This window comes from Sander lucioperca, chromosome 4, assembly GCF_008315115.2.
Source record: "Sander lucioperca isolate FBNREF2018 chromosome 4, SLUC_FBN_1.2, whole genome shotgun sequence".
Classification (NCBI taxonomy): Eukaryota; Metazoa; Chordata; class Actinopteri; order Perciformes; family Percidae; genus Sander; species Sander lucioperca.
In genome coordinates, this window is record NC_050176.1 from 43,857,107 (window position 1) to 43,883,403 (window position 26,297).

General features: G+C 39.3%; 3 protein-coding genes across 7 annotated transcripts in view; all 3 read right to left on the reverse strand.

Annotated features, from left to right (window-relative positions):
* Window positions 1-3,235, reverse strand: part of mast1a (microtubule associated serine/threonine kinase 1a) — a 74,041-nt gene extending 70,806 nt beyond the window's left edge. For both annotated transcript variants that reach the window (XM_031285908.2, XM_031285907.2), the window contains exon 1: window positions 2,045-3,235. In XM_031285908.2, the coding sequence (XP_031141768.1) occupies window positions 2,045-2,083 (39 nt within the window). In that variant the 5' untranslated portion in view covers window positions 2,084-3,235. The remainder of the gene's footprint in view (window positions 1-2,044) is intronic.
* An 11,840-nt stretch (window positions 3,236-15,075) lies between these two features.
* On the reverse strand, window positions 15,076-18,005 carry rnaseh2a (ribonuclease H2, subunit A). Of its 4 annotated transcripts, none has more exons than XM_031286008.2 (9): window positions 17,894-18,005; window positions 17,409-17,544; window positions 17,149-17,220; window positions 16,807-16,933; window positions 16,604-16,691; window positions 16,240-16,377; window positions 15,989-16,076; window positions 15,633-15,756; window positions 15,076-15,435 (listed from the first exon to the last, which is right to left on the reverse strand). In XM_031286008.2, the coding sequence occupies exons 2-9, from the start codon at window positions 17,533-17,535 to the stop codon at window positions 15,282-15,284; spliced, it is 918 nt and encodes a 305-aa protein (XP_031141868.1). In that variant the 5' UTR covers window positions 17,536-17,544; window positions 17,894-18,005; the 3' UTR covers window positions 15,076-15,281. The 4 variants fall into 4 exon arrangements, with proteins under 4 accessions (XP_031141868.1, XP_031141869.1, XP_035856131.1 ...); XM_031286009.2 differs by having other exon boundaries at window positions 17,874-17,987; XM_036000238.1 differs by having other exon boundaries at window positions 17,409-17,540; window positions 17,894-17,955.
* Window positions 18,006-20,788: 2,783 nt separating this feature from the next.
* Window positions 20,789-24,311, reverse strand: LOC116040526 (transcription factor Sox-10-like). Its single transcript, XM_031285955.2, has 4 exons — window positions 24,163-24,311; window positions 23,156-23,835; window positions 22,491-22,762; window positions 20,789-22,331 (listed from the first exon to the last, which is right to left on the reverse strand). The coding sequence occupies exons 2-4, from the start codon at window positions 23,593-23,595 to the stop codon at window positions 21,544-21,546; spliced, it is 1,500 nt and encodes a 499-aa protein (XP_031141815.1). The 5' UTR covers window positions 23,596-23,835; window positions 24,163-24,311; the 3' UTR covers window positions 20,789-21,543.
* Between the last annotated feature and the right edge of the window lie 1,986 nt (window positions 24,312-26,297).

Here is a 26,297-nt window from a genome sequence, read left to right on the forward strand (position 1 = left end):
TTTAGTTGTGCATGATGTTTTAGAGTGGTGGTTACACAAAACAAGCTGTTTGAATATGTCAGCTTGGTTTTAAGGGAGTCTTGATGGCCATTTTTCTCTCTTTCATATTGTTACTGTATCTCCCTGCACTTTAACAGCAAACAACTACCAAAAGCCTTAGTCTACATGTCATTAGATACAGTTGAGAAGAAATCTTCAACAAACAGTTAAATAAGTACAGTTCAATTACAGGTAGAGCTGTGGTAGAGGTAGGCAGCAGATAGCCTTGTATTCCTTAGAATTAAAGGTACAATATGTCATTTTCTGCCGCTAGCGTTCTCTCAATCAAAACAATAGATGTAAACACAGACTTTGGATGACGTCGTGAAGATGCGTGGGATTATGGGAGTTGTAGTTTTCATTGTTACTGTAAACACCATTGCTGATTAAAGTTTATCTGTTCACGAATGTATCATCTGGTGTATCCCGTGTTTTGACGGAAGTTAGAGTAACTAGAGGGGTCAAAGGGTATATGAGGCAACCAAACGAAAAGTCCCATGTCATTGAAATAAAACTACAGATTTGTCTGGATTTGAACAATGTTGGAAACATTTGGGATAATGTAAGTACACAACTCAACAAAATATATAATATACAGTAGGTATAGTCGGTTTTTAGACATTTTAATGCAGAAATATTACATATTGTTCCTTTAAATTGTCCGTAGACTAACTCCAAAGTATCTTGGCAGATATATCTTGCAGCAGAGGACTGGCAGACAAAGACCCTGCATAGTGAGCTTTGCCTGCCTCATTTGATTAAATTCACACAAGTGCCCACAACAGGGGAAAGCCTCGAAGGACTCTTTTACTTGTGCCTTCCTGTGTCTGTCATATTGTACAAGATGTCCCTTTCAGCAGCCTAGACCCAACATATGACTGGTTATTATAGACTTGCATAAATATTACTGTGAATCTAGTCTATATCCTTGCTGCAGGAAATTCCGCTGGATGCATTTATTTTTCGCCAATTTCCGTTTCCTTCTGCTTTCTTTGTGTTGGAATTTTAAACTCTGGTGGATTTATGAGGACTATGGTTGACTGCTCCTCAGATCTCTGCAGGGTAAATTGAGACTGTCCAATCTGAGTTTTCTCTCATACGACTATTTTACAGCAGCTCCGTGCAGAGCTTAGCGCCGCCCATGACGATTGTGATTGGTTTAAAGAAATGCCAATAAACCAGAGCATGATTTTCTCCCATCCCAGAATGCTGTGTAGACTAACCAGACCCTCCTCCGTTTCACAGCGTATGGATGGTCTGGAAAAGCGAGACTACTGTGAATCTAAAACTGTCAGAAAACAGGTCTGTCAACCACTGTACTTATTTGTGCTACCTTTACAAGTTATTCCAAAACTTTATTGGGTCAATATATTCAGAAGAGTTTCTCTACAAAGATGTTGCCATACTGTTTTTAATGGGGTAGCTACCCCTTCATTATCTCTGGGTATAGCCATTGAGGACAATGTTACAAATTATTATATAATTAGTATTTGGCAAAAATAGTCAACGTTTTTAATCTAGCCATATAAAGTTTCTAATTTGATTTTCCAGACATGTGACTATAATATGTAAGCCTATATATTGATATTGCAATATAAAATGACTGTGATAGAGGGGTTTTCATGTTGCCCACTCCTATCTGAAAAGTTGCTGTTTTGTGCAGTAAATCATCTGACTCCACACCTTCATGTTTTATGGTCCTGTGCCTTTTCCTACTACTTTCATGAACTCACTCATGGGACTATACATCCTGGGATTACTTTGAAAGCATAGATAAAATGTGTTTAAAGGAATACATTAATTTAAACACAATTAATTAAATTAATTCAAAGAATTAAGACTAGTGCCAGTATTGGTAACTATGACATATTTCTAACACCTGCACTTATTCTGAAATATAAAGACACGTGGTCTATGATTTTCTACAGCATTCATATAATAGACTGTAATATATATGCAATATGGGGACAAATGAGGTTAAAAAAAAAAAAAAAAAAGTTCTCACCTGCAGCCTTCGTCTTCGGATGATCCCAGAATCATCCATGGCGGGTGTACGTCTTCACACCTGTCAGTGTCTCGTGGGCTACTGGTGACGGCAGCGAGAAGAAACCCCACTCTCGCGTGGCTTTCAGCGAGAATCAATTTACTACTTAACCGAAATGCTTGGCAGAGTGTCGGCTGCTTATAACATAATTTACCAGCGATAAGCAGGTAGCATCTGTTAATTGTCTAATTGGTGCTATTATATTCAATTTGGTAAATTATACCATACGAGAAATCTCCTCTCGCGTTACAACCACAAAAATACACTATCAATTAGCCTATCTCTACCAAAGTATATCAAAGTGCCGCTCCTGTGCTCGACCCCAGCCCACATCCCTTGCTGGCAGAGACTGACAGAGACTGACAGACTAGGCTACTCTGTGGTGGGAACTGCTGAATAAGCGAGAGGCTGCACGGTGGGATCAGCGTGCACTGCATGAACTCAAGTCCAGCTGAGAGACTGAGAAGAAAACCCCCAAACAGCCTATGTCAGACCGAAGCTTATCACACCACATATTAGATAAACCAAACAAGTTTGCACACATCTTTCACCCCCTCCAAAACATCTAGTGCGAATCTCTATTCAAAAACAATCTTTTAAAACTACAGTTAGCTCATTGCACCAGGAACAGCCAACAGCAATCCATTCAACTACTTTCATCCTTTAAAATGCTTCTATCACAACGATCCTCTGTCGGTCTACAATCCGCTACATGTTAGAGGAGTCCACAGGCAGCCAAACCACATTCAAGCACAGTCTATATGCTGAGAAGGGACAAGTGCATCCATGTACACGGACTTCTTTGCAGACCTATTGCACATTATTGCACAACTACAAATCTCGATTATATGTCACATCCACTCAGAGCTTCTGTGCATTGAAAACGGCGAGATCAATGAAAAGCTGTAGCGAGTCTATATGTCCCTCTGTTCAAAGACACACACACACATCGGCACTGAAAGCAGGTTGATCACTTCACGTTTTCGTCCTCCTGTAAACAGATGTGTCCGTTTTCCCGTGTTCTCACAGGTACACGATGGGTTCACTCTGTTCTTCTCTGGTGTAACATTGATTTTCTCGCGAACAATGATCTGTGGTCGCTACACAGGCTTCGCTCCATCCTTAGCTCTTACCACCCACTTCCTACTACCAAATGACGTTTAACCCTTTAGCGACCAGATGCTTGCGTCAGCTATGGAAGTGGTTTTTGATGTACAAGTTTTCAAGCCAACATTTCCAAAGAGGCCAATCATCTTTACTCACATTCCAGGTAGGCTACATTAGCCCCCCAAAAAACTGCAAAACTATTTAGCATTTCAAAGGCAAGTCTTGAAATAATGTCAACATATTTGAAGCTATAGGGTTGGGCAGTATAGGGCTAACAATTAGGCTAGGTGATTAATCGATCGACGGTTAAAAAGAAAATCTGCATCATTCTTTTTTTTTTTAAGCAAAAAAGAAGTGGTGAAAAAGCTACAGGTAACAGCATCTCAAATTGCAGGGATTTGCTGCTTCAGTTTGTCATATCAAACAGCCTCATTTTAATATCTTTGGTTTGTGACTTTTGGTCAGAGAAGAAATTAGAAGATGTTCCAATTGGGCTCTGTGAATTTGTGATTGGCATTTTTTTTTCACTATTATTGACATTTCACAGACCAAACGATTCATCAAAAAAAGGATTGGCAGATTAATTGATAATGAAAATAAATGTTAGTTACAGCGCTATTATGAGATGATACACATTTGTCAACTGTACCATTTACATTGTGGTATCTATATATCTCTAGCTGTGCTAGGCCATTGTGAGCACTGTTGCAAACCAATAAACACTGTTTGATGGCTATATCAATTTCTCTGTGATTTTTGCATCAATGTGATCAACTACCTTCATAAATTGTCACGTTTTTAATTAACTGGATGAGTCAAAAACCATCATTCGTGACTGGTTATTTTATTCAGTAACAGTTTTTAATTAATCTGATGACGATGTTTCTCAATTTATGGATTAGTTGTTTGGTCTACAAAATGTCAGAAAATAATACAAAAAGGGCCATCACAAAATCCCAGAACCCAATATGATATCTTCAGATTGTCTGATCGACCATCCAAAACCCAAAGACATGATATAAAACAAAGAAATGGAAAATTATCACAAGTTGGAACAGTGAATGATTGGCTTTTCTTTTTTTTTAGCCATCACTTGATTATGAAAATAGTTGCAACTATTTTTTTTAAAATCATAATATAAAATTACATAAGGCATACAATGATATAGCATTTTTTTCCATATGGCCCTCTCACAGACAAAGTACATCAACAAACAGCAGGTTGAAATTCACATGCAGCACTCTCCATGGGGTTGACAAATGCTGCTAACTTGGCACCCAATCTAACATGAACCCAGTTCCTTTGCAGAATTTTTGCATAAAGAGTTACTTAGTTACTTCAAGGTGCTTTGTCAAAATGTTTATGCCCATACACTGTACATGTGTCTGAATTAACAGTCAACACAGCCTGCCGTCATGCTTCTGTTGCTATTCCAATGAAAAATGGCACCAAGGTTTATGCATTATTCAGCATTCACACCTGTCACACATGGGATTCACTGCCACATAACATTTCACAGCTCCTCACCCTTTAGTTACTTGCATCCCTGATCCAAATGTTAATGAATGAACGCTGGCATAACAACAGATTCCAACCATGGTGAAGATCTTGAGTGCTGTTGACATATTAACTGAAATTTGCATGTCTTCTGCAGGTCTGGTATTCATTCAAACTGAACCGTCCCGTCCCCACTGAGTCTGTAGATGTATTGTCAATGAAATGAATGCATTCCCTGATCAATACTAAAGGAAAAGGCATCACTAAGCAGTAGTAATCACTGAATATACTGAAACGGGTCAAAGTCCATCACCGTGTTTATACAATGTGGTGGGTTTGTCAGGATGATGTTTCACTGTTTTTTTTAGATAATTTTTTGGGCACTTTTGGCCCCCATTTTGACAGGACAGCTGAAGACATGACAGGGGAGAGAGGGGGGGAACGACATGCAGCAAAGGGTCGCAGGTCGGAGTCGAGCCCGCAGCCACTGCGTCGACAAGTAACCTCTATATATGGGCGCGCGCTCTACCAACTTACGTACCCAGGCGCCCATGTTTCACTGTTAACATTCTCACAAGAAAGAAAGCGAGAAAACTGAGTTGGTCAAAGGTGGCTGATGGGACGGATCAATGTGGAGAGAAAAACACACAAGAGGCCGGGTAGCTGGTCCGGCTCCAGAATTAGGACAGCAGGAGACAAGAGGGAGACTTAGTGGCTTTTAGGAGGATGATCTTAATGTTCCCTGTTTCTCTCTGAGCAGAAGGAGCTGGCAGGCTTTAGTCCCTCTCACCCCCAGATCACTATGGGTTCAACCTCAGCACCCCCCCACCACTTTAAGTCTCCCACTCTCAACCACACAAAGATAACGCACTCATCTAATGGTGTAACAGCAGCATATGTTTTGTTAAAAAAGAAGACTGCAGTGTTTTTTGTCAATGAATCTGCACATTTCTTTTTCTAGAATAATCCATTATCGTAATCTATGAAATGTCAAAAAATGAGTAAATGTCCATCACAATTTTACAAAGCCCAAGATGATGTATTCAAAAGATTTATTTTGTTAAATGAACAGTCCAAAACCCTGTAGAATTAAAATTATTATCACATATGACCCAATAAAAGCAGCAAATGATAGAACAATGATGAACATTTGAGAAGCTGGAAGCGGCAAACATTTCGCATTTACGCTTTGTTTTGTTGTATTTTATTTATTTATGTTGTTATAGAGGATGATGATTATTATTAATAAATTATAACATTATTAATAATTCATTTTATGTCTATCGACTAATCAATTAATGACGTTTCAGCTCTATGGCTCAATAAAATAAAGGTCACAGTAACACTTTGGTACCAATATTAGGCTTTTATTTCCAAAAATCCTTCTAAAACTCCCCTTAACCCTGTTGCCCATGAGTTTTATGGCTTCTGGAATAGAACCAAATTCCTTACAGGCAATCTTAAAAGCCTTCCAGATGGCATAGTTTAAAGAAATCATGATGAATGATAATATCATCATTTTGGGGATTTGTTTAGTATCGCATGTGAGAGATCTCTGTTTTGCAAATAATTTTAGAACGGATTGTGACAAAGGGATGTCGGGATTACTTTAAGTAGACAGTACATATGATGTTTTTCAAATGGCCACATGAAATCTCAATCATCAAGTATTTACAGGTCTGGACCGTTTCCTCACATAAAGGATTACTCCAGCGATTTAGTATTGCACTTCTATAAATGTAGAGAACTCACTAAAGACAGATTTAACACTATGGTCAAAATAGAAGCATCACTGGCCAAGTTATCCTAACTTTAAATATGAATCAATTTCCAAAACCACTGGATCCTTCATTTCCCATGATGCAACTCAATAGTGTCTTAAGGGGGACATCCTAAATGCCCACTTCTTTCAAAGCTCCCTCAAGAGCCATAAAGGATATTATGAAACTCTTTTCACAGGTTGAGTAGTGCTCCTCGAGACGAATAAACTTTAAATGTATGTGTAATTTCGGTGGAGTGCCCCACACTTGAATGAAGCCATGAATAATTGTTATAAGACTCTGATGTTGTGCTTTCGTGAAATTATCATTTCTTTAAGAGGATACATTTTAATCTATTAATTATCATAACAGTCCACAAATTCTTGCAACAATCAGATGTTAATCTGGAAATTATTGAGTGAGATTTCAAACGAGTATGCTGAAATTATTTGTAACACTACACTAAAACCATCTATTAGTAATATAATTTGAAAGTTTTATTAAAAGTTTCAGTGTCTAATGGCTGTTTACAAAGCTTGTCCACCTGCCTACAGTAATATGTGCTGGGGAACTTGTCAGCAGGAGAACATGGTCAAATGTATACACATTATACGTAAATCCAATCATATTGGCATTGGCCTTTTTAAAGCTCATACTGATCTAATACTAAAGAAGGCATTAGAATAAACTGGGACCCAGGCTACATGTCCATTGGTGTCAGCAGGTGAATCAAGTTTCTGGGATGTGACCCAGTTTCCAGCTTGTCTGACGTCTGTAGCACATTTAGCCTATGCTGCTTTTCTTATTAATATTAAATAATTAATGAATGCACATGAATTTTACATCTTTTTTGTTCATTAGGTGCTGTGAGATTTGGGGAGGGGGGAGGAAGCAGCTGTGTAGAAACCTTACAGGGCACAGTTTCAATAGACAAAGACTTTCTCATACTGCTCTGGGCAAAAAAGCTCTCAAAAATGATGTCACCCTTTTTCAAAGGATGCCCCGAGGGAGGTGACAGGGGGTCAGCTCTCGGCAGCCATAAAGCTTGGCAGGACAGGGATTTGGGATATGCCTGCAGCTTGTGCGATCCCATTTCCCTTTCTGGTAAGCCTGTACAAGAGCCACGTCAGCTCACATCTCTTCATAGACTGCAAGTGCCTCCCCCTGTATTGTGTGTGTGTGTGTGTGTGTGTCTGTGTGTTTGTGTGTGTTTAAATTTACAAAATGACATTAAACACCTGGAAAACTCAATATAATCCAGTCCAATAGCCCAGCAATCACTCTTTGTGAAACGTATTAAGTTATTTTGTGTCAGAGAGGTGTTGATTTAACTCTGTGGTTATTTTGAGGCCATAGCTGCAACTAGCAATTATTTTCTTTAGAGACTAATCTGCTGATTGTTTTCTCAATTGAGAAATTGCCCTATTCGCACAGGACTAGTATTACCAGGGCATATCATGTGATTTAAAAATGACTCCCTCACGTCTGTGTCGTGCGGTGCATTCGCACAGGATAGCGAAGTTACTCAAATTTACTGATATTATTCCCCACATAGGATGTCAAGGCTCTGTTAAAACTTTTATCTATAATTGCTAACACAGCCAATACAACCCCAAATCAAGGAGATACCGATTCACGTTTGTTTGGCGAAATATGGTAGTTTGCGGTAGAATTTTTAGTTAACAAATTACAGAAATGGATGATTCGTACGGGATTAAGATCACAGACGATCTCTGTAACTATTACAAATTATTAGAGGTCCCCTGGTAATACTAGTCCCGTGCAAAAAGGGCTATGGAAGACTAAGACAACCAGAAAATATTCACATTTGAGACGCTGAAACCAGTGAATGTTTTGCCATTTTAAATTATGATTAATTGGTCATCAAAATTGTTGCATATACATTTTACATTTTCTGGCGACTGACTAATCCAGTGATTCTCAAAAAAAAACATAATGCCAAACTAGTTTGGGAAAACTCAGAATTAAACGAGCCAAGTTGCAAAAAAGTGTCAGGGTAGCAAAGTAGATTTGCTAGCATAGTTAAAGTACACCCATACCAGCCACCAGTTTCAGAACAAGTGGACTAATCGATTAAGCAACTAATTGTTTCAGCTCTACATCATACAATGTGTTGATAATTTTATAAGCAGTCAACCCAACTAAACACAGGAGCAGGGACAAAACTACATGGCCGCATTAGAATATAATTCACTCCAAACGCCCTTGAGGCTGAAGGCTGCGTCTGCTAATTCAGACATACCTCATTTATTATGACTGTGTCCCCACAGTGCATTTTAAAATCATCCCTAATAATGAGTCATCACACACAATACATCTTCACAAAAAGATTATGTGAAGATATTCAATGCAGCTTTCTGATTTTGTCATTTGAAAGAAGCTCCTTCACATTGCGCGGTGGTGATTTGGCCTTTTTGAAGCTCTGTTTATCTCTGTTACTGTGAACATCCACATATAAGCGCCCATGGGCAACCTACAGCTGACTAGCTGTTACTAATTGGCATTCAACCTAACATGACCTGACTTTGTAGCAGTGTTTGTATTTGTGATTGTGTTAAGAGAAGCAACGTTTACATTGTTATTGTCTGTAAGTTTTAATTACCAACTTGATGTTGCGTACATTATGTTTACTTATTTCAGTGATCTAATAAAACAGCATTACATTCAGTACACAAACTCGGTAGCCATGATTCACACTCCATAAACCCCTTGACTTGCCGAAGCAGATAAAGCACATGTGAAATTAATATTAATGATGACTCTGAGTGCCATTGAGTGCATGCACAATACCAAGGCCCTGAAATCATTTTGCTTTCCTTCCTTTTAGAAGTCAAAATGTCTGCTGTGAGAAAAATGTCTATATTGGACCATAACTACTACATAACTATATCTATTCTGCCTTTCTAAGTATAGTATTTAGGCAGTTACAGCTAAGGCATCAACAATTTACCTATGTTCAATTACCTATTTGTCAACAGCTCCTAATCCTTTATCCCCAAACTCCCCCTATTGTCATCATTTATCCATTCACTCTCATCCATTAACTCTCCTTATACTGCAAATCTGCTCCCTTAAAACACCTCCTTTCTCCTCCTCTCAGCTTCCATCTACTCCTCATTTCTAACCCTGTCTGTGTAGAAGTGGGTCACAGACTACAGCTGTGCTAAAAGCCGAGTCTGGGAAGAGGAGCTTCTCTAAATAAAACACAATACGATCAGCGGTCTCGTGGGTGCCTCATCATACATACATAAACCCAACTAAGATGGAGGGAAGACAGGAAGGAGTTCAAGATGCAGAGATAATGTATGTATATGCAGCTTGATTGGTTAAGTGGGTTTCTGTCCTCGTTATCTCTGTAAAGATAGAAAGTTATTTCTGCTTGCATGTATTATATATTTATTTTACATCAACGCTTTTAATCACAAATGTTTCGATGGAAGTACTCTCCAGAGTTTGTCACATTAGTCATAGTGAGGGTTTTTCATATGATCTGACCAGTTAGGTTTTGATCTGTATGAAACTTAAGAGCATAAAGTATGTAATGTGAATTCTGTTCTTAGTTCAACATTCTGTTGCTATAGCAACACCTACTGGCACAGTTCTACAGCTAGCAGTTTAACTGACAGTTACATCCACCATTTTGTCAAACCTGTGACCAAGCAAATATTAACTGGCATCTCGTATCAACTCCTCAAATTCCCTTTTTGAGGCATTATTTGTTGGTACTATTTATTTATTCTAGCATTTTTGTTTAGCCATTATATTAGCTGTGTGAAGAATTACTTTATTAATCCCCGGGGGGGGGGGGTTTGGTAAACACATTCATGGTTGATCCCCTGATTTATTTATCTAGCGTCATCAAGATTTAATTGGTCCAATACTTTGGAGTAGTTTAACAGTACGGTTTTCTTTCCAATGAGCATTACAGCCTCACAGAGCCACTAGCATGGCTGTAGACTCTTTGTCTTGTTACAATACCTTTGGTCTCAGTACTCTTGTTTATGGTATCTTTGATATGTAATCACTAACAATCAGAGGATTTGTTGTCCAATACTGTTTTCACAGTCTCACAATTGCTTCCAGTAAAAAAAATAGAAAAAAAAAGACCAACAGCGTCTCCAACCTTAATTGGAAATGTATTTAGCTTGCGGTACAGGTGTACACCTACACAAATAGTGAAGGCAGAAGACTGAATGTATAAAATATCATCAAAGCAGTGTAATTTCTCAAGTTAAGCCACTAGGATGTCTATGTGAAGTTTTAAATAAATCATAGTGTGGTCTAATTGTACAAAAAGTTAGGGGTAACACATTGACTTTTATGTAAGTATATTTTGCTGGCATTGTTTGGACCTCATATTTGAACCTTTGGCCTAGCAAAGGACGAATGTTTGCTCCAGTAAAACATGCAGGTTGCATGTTTTGTACTAAAATGAATCGGAAGAAATACAAGCATCAATTGGCAGCAACCATACAGTCTATGGCAGCAACACAAGAAAGATGTAATACAGTGAAATTGTGGTTATTACCTTCACAGCGGCAGTACAGATCCAGTTGCTTTCACACCAGTTTTCATATGGCATGATCAGCACCTTTTATATGTTCTTGGCTATGTTGCATTGTATGATTTTACTGTCTTTTTTTGTTTTGTTCAAGTTAATATGAGCTTGTTCAAGTGCAACCCAAAATTCTTCTACTTATGTACTGAAATTTTCACATGGCTATAAAATAGAGCAGCTTTCATTTTGAGGCAATAGGGCCACCATGTGGAAAGGATCTGCTATTCCAATTAAAATGAACGACTTATGTTGAGAAAAATTCCAGGGCACCTAAGGGAGATTGACCGAGATAATTGTATCTGACGGCCAGGCACAACAAAGTCTGTGGAGACCAGGGAAACGCAGCTGATCCACAGATAAGAAGCTTTAGATCAGATTGCACCAGAAGCCGTGGGAATATACATGTAGTAACACTTAAACACATCATTATAAAAGTGATGACTTATGAGGAAATGGCTGAATGATCTTTACATTTGTAACCAGGACAATTTCATTTGTTAAAGAATCACTGACGACACCAGCATGTAATGCCTAGCAAAAGTTTCTGCTGTTTAATGAAGAAATCCTCAAAGGTCACTTACACAGATGACATTTACAAATTACATTTTGCCATCGGAAACATTTTATAAGAGAGCAGATTGTATTTAAATTTCTACTGAACGGGAACATAATCAGCGACATTATCTTGACTTTTTAACTACAAGTTAATTATAAGTTAATTAGCATAGGTGTCTTATACTGCACAATAAACAGTATTACAAATATTTTGTATTAGTTGTTTGGACATTAGTAGATGGTCTCATAAAAACAATTCATTTTGAATGGAAACTTTTTAATCTCTAACAAAATAAGTTTTTAATAAAATAAAAAAATGTTTCCATATTGCTGACTTTTTGTGCAAAGTCCATGGTGTTATCTGTTATTGCTGTAAGCTAATCACTTTTGCATTTCTAACCTAAGTATTAGTCATTATATCAATAATAACTTTACTGTGCAATTACTGCTTGAACACCCTGTTGTCAGTCTAAAAGCTAATATATTTGTGCCGTTTTGCTTGCCTAACGAGTCAAATAAGAAAACATGGCCAGTGTGGATTTGTACACACAACTCAGAGAGTACAGACAGGCCTTAAAGGAAAAACAAAAAGTTATATGAGAACACATAACTCCAATATGCCACTAATATTTATTTTGTGTACTTTTTTACTGACTCATAGTTGAAGCCTCTCACACTACCAAGACAGTATCGCCGTCACATATTCATTCATGAAAGCTTTCTATGTCAGGAGTGGAAAAGAACCGGCGCAATCCATTTAGCACAATTAAAGGGATTCCATGAAAAGAAACTGGGACTATGTGTAACAACCTCAGGGATTAGATACCTGCTGACCCCCTGTGACCTGGTTCACAGTGAGGAGGAGCTGTCCTTGGTGCTGAAATCTGTGTACAAGCTACAGCTGACAGTACAAGTTGACGTTTTTTTTCAGTGGATAGATGGAAATGTTGATGGAAAGGTTCTTTTGCCAGTAACACAGCATTTTTCCAATACATACTGTATGATTTGCTGGTTTCAAAGAATTTGACACATTGGCTGTCATAGATAATACAAATACTACAGATAAAATGTAAAGCTGTGGGTTAACTATAGTTGAAGTATATGATGGTTTGTGATGGGTTTTTTTTAATAAAGGGTTTTTTTTTTTTAATAATCGCTTAAATGTTTAACTTTAGGCTATACAATGTCAGAAAATAATGAAAATCACTCATCCCAAATTCCCAGTGTCTTGAATCAGAAAATGTTTTGGATTTTTGCATTGTAAACGGTTTAGAAGATTAATCCGTTATCAATTAGATAACATTAATTTGCTGAGACTGTACTCCTTGTTTCAACTTGTCTGTTAATTTGAGGCATTCCATCCAACATTATCTTCCTATTTGCCTCCCTAAACGTAGATGGACATACTACTAGTATATATATATATATATATATATATATATATATATATATATATATATATATATATATATAAAAAACTTTAAAAAATCTGCAAGGAGAATAAAGATTTTTTTGGATAAAATTGTCTAATGCTGTTGGCTAAATGAGGATTTTATTGTATAGTTGTCCCATATGGTTTCTTAACCAGATGTACTCTTCTTCGCTGCGAATCAGACTGGATCACTGATTGATCTTTTCTCAGGGAAGGAGCAGTACTTGTTCAGAAATGTACAGGAGTCGTAGATAACAGTGACTCATTCTGGCAGCTCTTCTTGCATCAATTACAGCCCGTAATCAATGGAAAAACAAACTAGCAAGTTCTAATCTGCTTCTCCTCCCGAGTACGTTGGTCCTAATTGTCTACTAAGACAGGGCTATTTCATTTGGTTCACAAAACCACTTTTTGTAAACATGCTTTGAAAGATATTTAATCTTTTTTTAATAAAATGTTATCTTGCAAAATGTATAGAGAGCATATTGGAGGAGTAAAGAGCTTATTTTCAGTTGTGATGAATATGAAAAGAAACATTTGCAGCATTGAAACTAACGAGGCATGTGGAAATGACCATGAATGACTGCGTACCTCTCGCCTGTCGTACAGTGTCATCATTGTTCATGCCCTTTCCTAATTATATGTTTACACACAGTTATTCATTACAAGCTTCTATCTCATAAAAAATCCATTAACCAAGGAAGAAAGGCAGGGTGATCTAATAGAATTAAAGTAGACAGTCTTATGCTGAAAGATCGTCACCTTGATCCTCTGCAGGCATGGGCTAACTATTTTTAAATCCCATTGACGCAGCAGTAGACCGGGCGACTTAGAGGGATTAGATCAGGAGCCTGGGGAGGTTATAAATGGACGTAAATCATCAAGAAAGCAATCAGAAGGAACACAACAGATCAAGCCCTGTGACGTGTTGGTCAGGACAGAAAGATCCAGACACCTGCTGAGACTGAAGCAGACCAAACATCCAACCTCCCGAGACGAGCTCGTGGACTTTGCCTTCAGCCTCCGTACGTCCAAGCAACATCTATAACCATGGAGCCTGTGGGCCAGACAGTAAACGCCACAGCAGCCTTCAACAGAGAAACCTTTCCCAGGAAAGGCCTGAGATCAACCTTCAGAGGAGCGTCATCTCATTTTGTGGGAAGCTCGATTATGATCCTGTCCTCGTTTGCGATCTCCACTTTAGCTATGAACTGTGGGAAGACGATCCAAGAGTCTAGACACAAATCAAAGCAGTGACAGTGGACAGATGGACATGCCTTTATTTTTTTGTGTTAACCTTTTGTTAGGCTCGGCAAGTCAATGAAGTATTTATTTTTCTGATGATATGGACACCCCTTCTTAACCAGCTGCCTTTTGTGTTCCCGTAGCAGAATGTGATGCTGTATATGATCTTGTGTATGTGTGAAGCCTGCAGTCAGATGAGGATGAAGCACTCCGCGGATGTGAGTCGGATCAACAACTGGATAGCTTAGCAAACATCTCAAGATCTATGCAACGCCAAATGTGCTTTGTTGGGTTAATACAGATTACACTGCGGTATTTAAAAGGTCCAATGTGTAGGAATTTCTCCCATGTAGCATTGAGATCATATATCGCAATCAACTCTCTGTTTTAGTAACATGTTCATATTCCTCATTTTGGTATATGCACCAAAACTCTGTCCTGGGTATCATCCGATACATAGATGATAAAACATGATCCTTATGCAGTACTGTAGCCTAAATAATGTGATATACATGATGAATGACTATGATTTAAGTGTATGTGGAACAAGCTGTGCTGAGTGGTTTTTACTCTGCGGTTGTCATATTATGGTGGATATGTAGCATTTGTCTATGTCAGCCATCAGAACGTGGTTGTGCTAGGACCCACAATGGTTCATGTTGAACATGCCTATCAAACCTCTGGTGCATTTTGTCATATTACCACCAGAGGGCAGTATTAGCATTAAAGATTGCAACAAAATCTTAACTATGCCTTTTTCCTTCTTTTGCAAGTATGGTGTAGAATTTTAAAACAAAGGCTCTTGCGAAGCAAAACATGAGTTTTAAACATTATTTAATGTATAAAAAAAAAAACAGGTACAAAAAGGACAAATAAAGATCTTCATTTACGTCTGCATTGTTGATACAAACAATGTTTCATCAAAGTCCACATCCGTGCCGAAGACTCACTGTTTGGGCTGCATATGAAAATGTCACAGAGCTTATGATTTCCTATACGCGTGTGTCCTCTACTGTGTTGTCTTCAGAGTGTGTCGAGGCTCTTCAGCCTCCGCTCAGTAAAGAAGCGGTGTGTCGGGTTTTGGTCGTTACCTCCAGCTGATGCACCGAAGTAGGCCAACATGGACCGGTTGTTCTGCCGCTGGGCCGCCTTCTCCCCATCCTCGTCATCATCGTCCCTGAGGACAGATTTGACAAAACAATTCACTGATTTTACACTGTGGTTAGGTCTTCTCCTGAACGCGAAAGGATTTGCACAGACATTAAGCATGACCTGGAAATCAAAGGGGTTGAGACACACACATACGCAAGCACGCACACTCTGCATTTAAACATCCAATAACTTTGGTCAAATTCAAGTTTGAAGGCTCTTTACCAGTGGACAGTCACACCCTTGTTGTCAATCAGGGTTTGGGCAGTGCTCCAGCTAAATCGAACAAACTGAGGGAAACCGAACACTGGGTCCAGGTACTTGAGCAGCCACGCTTTAGTCTTGGGGTCTGAAAATGCAGAGGGATATTTTTGTCATGCACTTTATAAATGCATTTATAACTATCTTAGTCTTGTTTAGGTAACATTAGCAATGACACAGAATTTAAAAAAAGAAATGCCTGTTAATAGGTTATTTGGGTAAGTGCACTCAAATGCTGATTTTATTAAATATATTAAGTATTTCTAAAACATGGATGTCATTATGGAAGGATTATAATAGCCATTAATGGTTTCTGTTACCATTGGGGTATCCTGAGCCGTAGTCTGCATCCACCTCTCCCAGGTCCTCAGCAAAGTTCCAGCCCTTTACAACACGATCCCTGGCCACCTGACACCAGCACATAGCATCAGAAAAACTATAGAATGCTTCTAGGCAGCAGCAATTGTTAGCGCTATGATCCTGAATTAACAACCACTGAAGTAACTAGGACATCCATGCAAGATGTCATGACAACTATGAACCGAGATCCAGGTGGCTGGTGGTCACTAACCTTCGCACAGATACTGGCTGCACTGACGATGGGGAAGAGGGAGTCAGCCTTTGGCCTCACAGTCACCTTTATACCTGGGAACAGCTTTGAAAGTTTCTCCTCATACTTCTCTGCTGGGCCAACTGTGTCCACAAATACCTGCAGAAAACCAGGGAGGTTGAGGAGGGCAGGCCAAGTAAGACAGGAAAGAGCAAAGAAAAAAGATGATTGAGTCTAATGTTGAATGTTTCCATCTTGAATTAGTTGATGTATTTATGACTTTCAGCACTGTGCAGCACATGAATAGCACACAATTTACAGACACAATCCAACAAAAGCATTAGGTGTGCACCTTTATATTCACATGAATGACTTGTTTACATACCTCTGTGAGCTGTACTCCACTGTCCAAGGCATACTGTATTAGACCAATTGCTGTATCATGTGAAAGAGCGTTCAGGTTGTACTTTGTCCTAACAAAAGCAGACATTTTGGCAGGGTTTGAATATAAAAAGAGTTTACTTAAAAAAAAAAAAAAAAAAACTAAAAAAAAACATCTGTGTGCATAGTACTGTATGTGCTCCATACCTCTGTAACATGCTGGTAGAGATGGTGTTTGGTGAGAGAATCTGCAGAGCCCAGCCTAAATAACTTTTGGCTTCATCCAGTTTTTGGAAAAGATTCTCTCTTTCTGCCTCTGATAGAGTCTTTGAATCTGATAAGGGAATGACAAAATGCATCAAAAGATGTTTTGCTTATTATTCTTATTTATTGAATAAAGTATTTTTACTACCTGGACAAAGAAAAAGACTGACTGAGAATTGACTAACTTCACATTTTTCTCATTAAGATAGCAGTGAGCATGAGTTTAAAGCATCACGCTGAGAAAGACTGCAACATCCTAGCACAGATCTAGGCCAACAGGATTACCTGCCACTTTCGATTCCTTCAGCTCCTGCTTTTTGGAAACTGGACAGAAACATATTCCATACACCATGGGCCCTGGATCACAAAACATAAACACTGTAAATATGGGATGGGAAGCACATGCCACACAATGCAGTGATACAATACAACAAAATCAGTATCTCCATGATAAGTAATGGATGACTGCAACAGAAGATGTGAGGATGCAGTCTTAAATTAAAACACTGAGTTTTAGTTTACGGAAAAACTAGCTAACAGCATACCCAGCACAGGCCCCCTGCCGGCCTCGTCAATGCCCAAACAGCAGTCCTCAGTCCGGCAGACATCAGGGATCTGAGAGGACAGTCGGCAGCTGACCGAGTTGTCTGTTTCAAAGGGACTGAGGTCCATGACAGCTGGCTGAAAGAGAACACAAATTAAATACTTATCATGTTCAAATCTTAACGTTACTCAATGTACAACTCCTGACAATGTACCATGATATAGCTACACAGATTTCGAACACACAGACGTGTTAGCTCCAGCTCTTGTAACGTAAACGTTCCTGTATTATGTTGCTTACGAACTCAAACGTTAACGTTAGCTGAGTGCTAGTCTCTCTGCTAACTAGCTACTCAAACTGACATTTGTACCAGAACAACAATCTCTTTAAACGAGTAGTTTAGGCTCTTGCGATAAATCATTAAAGCAGCATATATCATGACATCCGAACAACGCAAATTCTTACCTATTTAGACGGCGAGGGCACCTTTCACAACCTTCCTGTTGTGATTCTGGCTTCTACTTCTGCAGAAAATTGGCGCCCCTGGAATGACGTCACACGCTTCTTCCTAATCTTCTCCTTTATTTGTTGATTACCGCCACCAGTTGGTCAGGAGTACCAATTCTCACACGTAAAGCTTTGGTAAAAGTCATTCAAAATAGTAAAAGTACATAGCCTACCAGTAAAGTGTTTTCATCAAAATATAGGCTACTTAAAGACAAAGTACTGATTATATCTTAATATCCCCTTTTATAGTGTTTGTTCTATATACTATATTATGTAATAGCTGTTAGTGATGCATTAACATGTAAACAACATGTTAACCTATAGCTGGATGTTGATTAGATAAATCAAAAACAGTGCATTTTAAAAGACGACCCTTAGTTTTTTTTATGTTAAATTTTAATCTACAAAGTAACAAGTAACTACAGCTGTCAAATAATAGTAAAAATAATAGTGGAGTAAAGTGTACAATAATTCAATCTGAAATGTAGAGTAGGCTAGTTGAAGTAGCCTAAAGTAAGATGAAGTACTCACATAGAATTTTATCTAAATCTACAGTGATTGTGTAAATTAACAGCCACATTGCTGATTATTATTCATTTTCACCTTATCTCTTTTTTGTATTGTATTTATTCATCAGAGACAGATAGTATTAAAACTTCTTAACAATCTGATAAAATGGTATCTGGTATCATATGAAACTTGCTAGCTAGACATGCTCAGGAAGCTGTCAGGAAGGTGGCAGCTAAATAACTCTCCAAAGTTAGACTTCATTTTTCAAACTAATCTTCAGGTTCCCAGCTTTCAGATGATGCAAACCTATTCTATGTGGCGCATACTGTTGACCTTTTTTTTCAATATGAGAGGATACATAAGCCCATTTAACACAGCTACATTTCTATCAACTCAAAAAAAGCAACTGAAATATGATTTGACAATTTTATTACTGAGCTCTTTCAGACATTTAAAGTAAAATCAAACTATTGTTTTTAATAAAAATAATAAATATAATGTTGGATTCTAAAATAAAGGGGCATCTTACAGATGTTTTGTATCGGTATTTTCACTTTGCATCAATAAAATTGGATCGTGGATCATTGAATCGATATATATCGATCCCGATTGATGTGTCGTTATACCCCTAATGACAATAGGGATTAGTAGTAATCATACATAAATGTTCCATTCTCTAATAGTTCCATTCTTACTGTTTTATCTGTTTTATGCAATTCAATGTTTGTTTCTGTTTTTTGAGAAGAGGCAGGCCTGAGGCCTAAAGCTGGAACCGCAGCTGGTATAGGCCTACAGTATTATTGCCCTGTTTGATATTTGTTTTCTGATTAGTTTCAGCTCCAACACCATTTTCTTTTTTTCTTTCTGTGCTCACGACATGATTCTATCAGTGTCTGTGAATCGCCTGATTAGTTGAATCAATCCAAGTGTACTCAGTGCAACATTTTTTTTTAAAATTCATCAACCAAGTGTAGCTTATGTAATTTATGGTGAAAATGAACAGCTTTTCATTGGTTTGGACTGCTCTGTGAATAACCTTTCCTTTTCTACTAAAATTAATTGCAGCTCTCTCTCACCCCTCATCTCGGATATTTATTTTTGCAAAAGACCACCACGTCTTACATCATCTTTGTTTTACATCTCCCTCACATACAAACCCACTACAATGAACTTGACACTCTAATTTCCTGAATGGGTTTAAACAGCAGCTAAGTGTGGAGGCAGGGAGGGAGCCTCAGGTGGAGAGGAGAGGGTAGAGTGAAAGGAAAGCCATGTACAAAAGTCCAAGTGTACGCTGGTTACTGAGCTGAAATTGGCCTTGCCTCTGGCTCTTTACACCCACCCCTTCGCTCTCTTTCTGTCCCTCTCTCTCGCTGAATGGCTCTCTTTGTCTTTCTCAGTAACACGCAGTCCCCAGCCGATTAAATGTGGGGAATTAGTAGTCAATTTTAGCCTACCACACACACAAACACACTAAACAGCTTAGGTTGGTGGGGCACTGATTGTGTTGTTATTACAGTTTACACGTCAGCAACGTGGTGTTGATTAATTTTTTTCACCATTCACTGCTCTGTGTTATCTTATAGCCATCGCTGCTGCATAAATAACGCTCTTACACAGGATTCTTTTTTTTTTTATAAATAAATTCATTTAATAGATGACAACAATAAAATTTCAACATTGCTTTTCTTGTATGGAAGCAAAATACTTAAGTGAATATAGCAAACACTTTACAAAACTATCCAGAATTATACAAAATGGAAGAAGCAAAGGTGTGACACACAATGCATTATTACTTACATAAAAATAATAACTACATGGTAAGAGGGTCAGTATAAAATGATAAAATATGCATCACATAATAAAGGTGAAGCCTGTGGTAATGACCATTATTCACATTGAAGAGAAGAGGAAGAGGGCTATTTGAGCACAACGTAGGAAAAAAACCTGTAGAGACGAAAACATGCTTTTGGCCTACAGGCAGTGCAGAGCGGTCGTACATGTGATTCTAATCCTTAAGTAGGACCCAAAGCTGGCCAATTATCTAAAGAGATTTGGTTGAGACTTTGTACTTATAGATTTTAATTCCGTTATTGGAAAAATCAGATGTGAATCAGCAAGATGTTAGGCACTTAAAAAGCAAAACGGAAGACTGTCGCGGAGGTTTACTGCTCTACATTTTTGAATACCTTCGGCATTATTTGATAAGGTATCCAGTGTCATATTTCTCCTTTGCTATTGGCACAAAATGAATAGAGTTGAGGTATGTGTCCGAGACTAAGTGTTAGGCTGAAATACATCTTTAAGAGCTCTCTTTCCCTCTCTTTCTCCTATTTTCCCCTTAAATGCTTAATTCTTCAGATCAGTGAAGTCAATGTAATTACAGAACAGAAATACAGAGTGTGCTATCTACAAAGAAAAAAAGGTTGCAACTTTCCTTTTCTGGCCACGAAAAAAACAACCCCAGGGAACATCTTATTGAAACAAAACATGCTTTTCCCAAAGCAGTGGTGCAGATGTAGGCTATTAGTGTAATATCAAATCAGTCACAATAAAGTTACACCCGAGGATATCAACAATGACAATAAACTTACTACTCATATAAAATAACACAATAACATCAAAAAACATCTGCTTTAGTTTGGTTAATAAAATCTGATTATGTCAGTCTGAACCCGTCGTGTCTGGGTCAAATCAGAGTCACTCATCAATGCAACATCTGTTCACTCTCAGTGTCTCACTCATCTACCTCTTGTATACAAACTTGCTGTACATCCCAACTTATACATTTATGATGGCACACATTTGTTAAGGTTTATTTAATTTTTGATTGGCAGTTGACCCATCCATCTTTCACACTTTATATTGTGTGAGTTTGTGGCTGTTTTTAACTGTGTAAGGCCCCGTGGATGCATCTTGCATTATATTGGCTAAAAAAGTAAAAACCTCTAATATAACATCAATATGGCACGGCCGCACACACACACACACACACACACACACACACACACACACACACATACACATACACTATCACACGCTTACATACTTGCACACCCACAGACAAACAGATCCACTCACACACTTCCCATATATTCCCTCTGCTCAGCTGGTCTCCCTCAAGGTCTTGTGAGTGTGGTGTAAACAGGCTGCTCCCAGTGCGTGGGGCTGTGAGAGGGGGCCACGCTGGAGGGGTCTCCTATGGTAGTGTACAGAGGCCTCTGTGTAGGGCCCATGTAGGAGAAGGCTGAGTACAGCCCCGGGGCCTGGCTGGAGTGGGCATAGTACGCCCCGGGGGCCTGGTGCTCTGCGTACTCGAACTGAGCCCTAGAGGCCAGCGAGGGGAAAGCGGAGCCATAATGAGGGAGGCTGAGCGGGGTGTAGGTGACATGGGTGCCTGACGAAGGAGAGGATGAGGCCTCTGCATAGTGGCTCCCGGCCACAGACTCACTCTTGATCTGGGCCTTGGAGGGGTCGGAGGAAGACGGAGAGGCTTGAGGCTGCTGCTGCTGTTTGGAGAGCCACGCGGAGTGCCCGCTGGCAGCAGCCAGGGCGTAGGCATATGACGAGGCAGAGGATCCAGCTGCAGGGGCCCCGGTTCCACTCTGCGGGTGACCATTTGGAGGAAGGTACTGGTCGAACTCATTTACGTCAAACGGCTCAATGTTGGACATCACCTCGTGGCTGATCTCGCCGATGTCCATCGTGCCAAAGTCGATGTGGGGTTTAGCACTCGATGATGATGGACCACCGGATGCTCCTTCAGCTCCCACCCCGAGGGCTCCCCTGGACCCCCCTGATCCTCCGGCCGCTCCTGCTCCCCCTTCCCTCTTGGCATCTGACAGTTTCCCAGACTGGAGCTCCGTCTTTGGGGTGGTGGGGGGCGTGGGTGGGCTGTGACCCTGACCTAGAGGAAAGACATGAAGGGACAACATGGTCAGATGAACTGAAGTGTTACTTTTTTATTTAGATCAAATTGGGGATTTTTTTATAGTCCCCTTTTTTTGACCAAATATATCTTGAAATGTCAAAATGTAAATTATGATTGTTGTGTCCAGACTCCTACCAGCAGGATGGTGGTGGTGATGGTGGTGGTGGTGCAGGTCACCCAGGGGAGAACCAGCCCCACCATTGTGCTCCAGATGAAGGGTCTTGTAGTGTGACTGGGAGTGGCTGGCCTCCCCTTCCCCCTGGCTATCAGACTCACTAGCAGTAGCTAGTTTGCCGTTTTTGCGTCTTCGGGGCTGGTACTTGTACTCCGGGTAGTCCTTCTTGTGCTGTTTTCTCAGCCTCTCCGCCTCCTCGATGAATGGCCTCTTGTCGCTCTCGTTCAGCAGCCTGGGGGGAGAGAAACAAGGAGTGATTTTAGTCTTGCAGACTTTCTGAATTAATGTGAAAGTATTCACTTAGAATGTCTGAAAATAATAAAACGAATTCAATCCCGTGCGCAGAGGATAAGGAGGGTAAAACTCGCCATTTATGATAGTATTTAGTAGGCTACACATTATACTGTATAGGCTACATTAAATTAAAGTGACACAACAAAAAAAACACCAAGTTGATTTCGGTGTTTTCTTTGTTTACAATCACCAGCTTGATCTCATAATTTGCCCACTTTTTACATTCAAGTTTAACATCAACGCATCCACTTATCCTTTACGCACAGGCGACACAGGAAATGTGCCACTGTACACTACTTGTTCTTTTCTGGAACAATCACCCCATACAAACCTCCACAGTTTGCCCAGGGTCTTGCTGAGCTCTGCGTTGTGCAGGTGAGGGTACTGGTCGGCCAGTTTCCTCCTCGCCGCTTGCGCCCACACCATGAAAGCGTTCATGGGCCTCTTCACGTGGGGCTTAGCTTTGTTTCCGTTGTTAACGCGCACCGGCATAGGCACAAGTGTCCAGTCATATCCGTCTAGCACCTGACTGACCGCCTCCCTGATGCCGATCGGGAAGCGATCGTCCTCCATCTCCGATTTGGCTGTATCGCCTCCATCCTCCTCGCTGCCATCCGCGACACAGAGCGAGGTCAGCTGCTGCGGCGGCCCGGTCAGAGGTGAGTCCTGGCGGGGTGGCGCTCCAGGTTGAGTCGGTGACAGTGAGTGACCATCGTCTGACCCTCCGGGACTCAGTTCCGCCTCGGACAGGCTGTGCTCCTCTCCGGACATTTTTTATTTTGAAACTTTCAACTAATGGCAAGACAACCGGCAAATGCAGAATTGGTTTTAGAGAGAGTTCAAACGATTCAGTGTAATTGATTCGTAAAATTGAATAAGATGTCTGGAGTCTACGAAGATCCCAGTTATTGCTGACTCTTCTCGGGCAAAGCCATACTGCTGCGTAAAGGTGTCCAAATCCTTTCCTTCGTCGGCTGGAAATCCGTTTCAGCAAAAGCAGTTAGCCTACACCTATAAACCATATGAAGTATAATAGAAACAATTAAGTAATTCACTCATTAATCAAATGGTGGTAATGTATAGGCCTACGCCTAATTTTAGTTGTAGGCTACTTTAAACTAAACAGGTTAGTTAGCGGAGCCAATAATAATAATGATAATGCTATTTGGACGAAAAAAACCGCATCCATACAGATTTTTTTTTTTTTAATCAAAGCCAAATTAACGCTAAACCTCTTCCAATAAAAAAAAAAAATACGACTGGCACAAACATGGCACTGATATGAAATATATTTCCTTTTATCACAAAATTTTTGTTTAAAAAAATTACATAACTTACCAATTTAGATGTCCAGTGGTTCAACATGGGAGTGTGTGTGGCTGACTGTAGAGCCGATGAATGGCTGCTCTGTGTGGCAACACCGGAGCTTAAAGAGCGCCTTGTGAGGAGGACTGGGAGAAAAAAAAAAGTGATTGAAAGTGGAAAACATTCCCAGAGAGGCAGCATTCCAGCACACCGCCAGCCCCGCCCCCCAGCACCTAGCCGCACTCTGATTGGTCCCTTAATTATCCCGCCGGTCTGTGATTGGACGGGAGTAACACACTGTTAATGCCCGTCTGTCCATCACTGCAATATTTCCAACAGAGAAGAGGTGAGATTTTTACATCGGAGTGGCTTAAATGACTCTACAGTGCGCCCATTTAGAGGCAGGAGAAGGCCAGCCTTGTTGGACGTGTTGACATGTTATATCAAACAAATAAACAATCATGAGGAGAGTTATTGCCTCGTGTGGTCACGTTCCTCAAAAAAAAAATAAATCAAAAGTTCAGCTCTGATTTAACCGGATTCAGTTTGATACTGGGAATAAAGATAGCAATTTTGAGTTGAAATCTTTATAATAAAAAATAAAATCTTGTAAAACTTATCAGAGAGATATTAAGTAAACTAATAGATCTTGTTTTTTGAAAAAAAAAATGTAGCCTTGCAAATAAATAATAATTAATCAGGTAGGAAAGGCTATATTGGGGTTGGTGATCAATAATGTCATAAAATTACAACTAATCTATTTTTCTATCTGACCATAAAATTATCTTCTAAAGCATTATGATCTTTAAAAAATAAACGTAAAGTACATTCTCATTACACAGTTACACACTCTGGCCTGCCAGCAAGATGAATTAAATCCTCAATGCAACTTTTACAAAAGTTTTTAGTTAGAAAGGGTATGATGATTCGCTACAGCAAAACCCGTCATGTCAAGTGTTCATGTGGAATTGTGCAAATCATTTATTCTGAAAATAAATGATGATTTAACATTTTGACATCCTTGATCACATGTGAACTACCAAACTCTAGCTTCGACATCTTGAGCCACAGCCTACTGTACACTATTGAATTAGAATGTGATTATGTAGGCTATCATTCTTAGAAAAGCGTCCATCTTTACCATGAAACTGTTCACTGGACAGTGCTCAAAGTACGATAGCCAGGACAAGCAAAGATGATATGTTATTTTAATTTTAAAATGTGATCAGACACAGCATGAGTATTAAAATATAATGTGTATTATTAGCTAGCTATCTTATAATTAACATAAAAGCTTGTGTTTTATAGAGTCCTCAACACATGGCAACCAGTCTCTGTTGGACTTTCAACCACGCCCACAATGATGATGTCACACATAAAAAATAATTGTGTGACAGGTAGTGTTGTGGCAAGACAATTTTTTTATTTCTATTAAGTCAAATGGCAAAACAATGTGATGCTCAAATGCCACACGTTTGCTGAAAAAGTGTTTTAGAAATCACATTTTAACTTTGAAGAACTTATCAACTTTAACTTTCTGGTTGTTATTAGGCTACATCTGAAATGCAGACGGATGTGGAATTATTTAATTCAAATAGAACTAGAATTAACTGATCAATAATAAAAAAACTGCTGAAAGAGATTTTTTTTTTTTTTAAAGTAAAGTAAGTAAAGTGGCTGCTTCCGAATGACTAATCATTGAAAACATTTCTTAAAACAATTTTTTTTAAATGAATTAAATGATAAATCCATCTAGACTTTTTCTTCTTTCGTCATGTTTTTGTGGTAAAGACTGCAGCAGTGAAAACGTTGCTTTGTACATGCTTGTAGGCCATGATTTGTGCCGTTAAAGCATGGCCTAATGGGAAGGAAGAGAATCGAGCATCTGATGCGCACCCGGACACACACACACACACACACACACACACACACACACACACACACTGAAAATGAATGCAACAATAACTCCTGTGTATCCGTTGCCTCTCATGTTGAGCCTGACTCTCGGTTTTCTCCCTCTCTCTCTCCTCTCTCTTTGCTCTCTTTGTCTTCATCTCAGGTGAATTGTAGCCATGTGATCAAACGCCCAATGCTCTATCCATTAACCCTCGTAAATGAAAAATGGGGAACAAAAAGCAGTGTTGTGCTGCAAACATGGAAAAAATTGA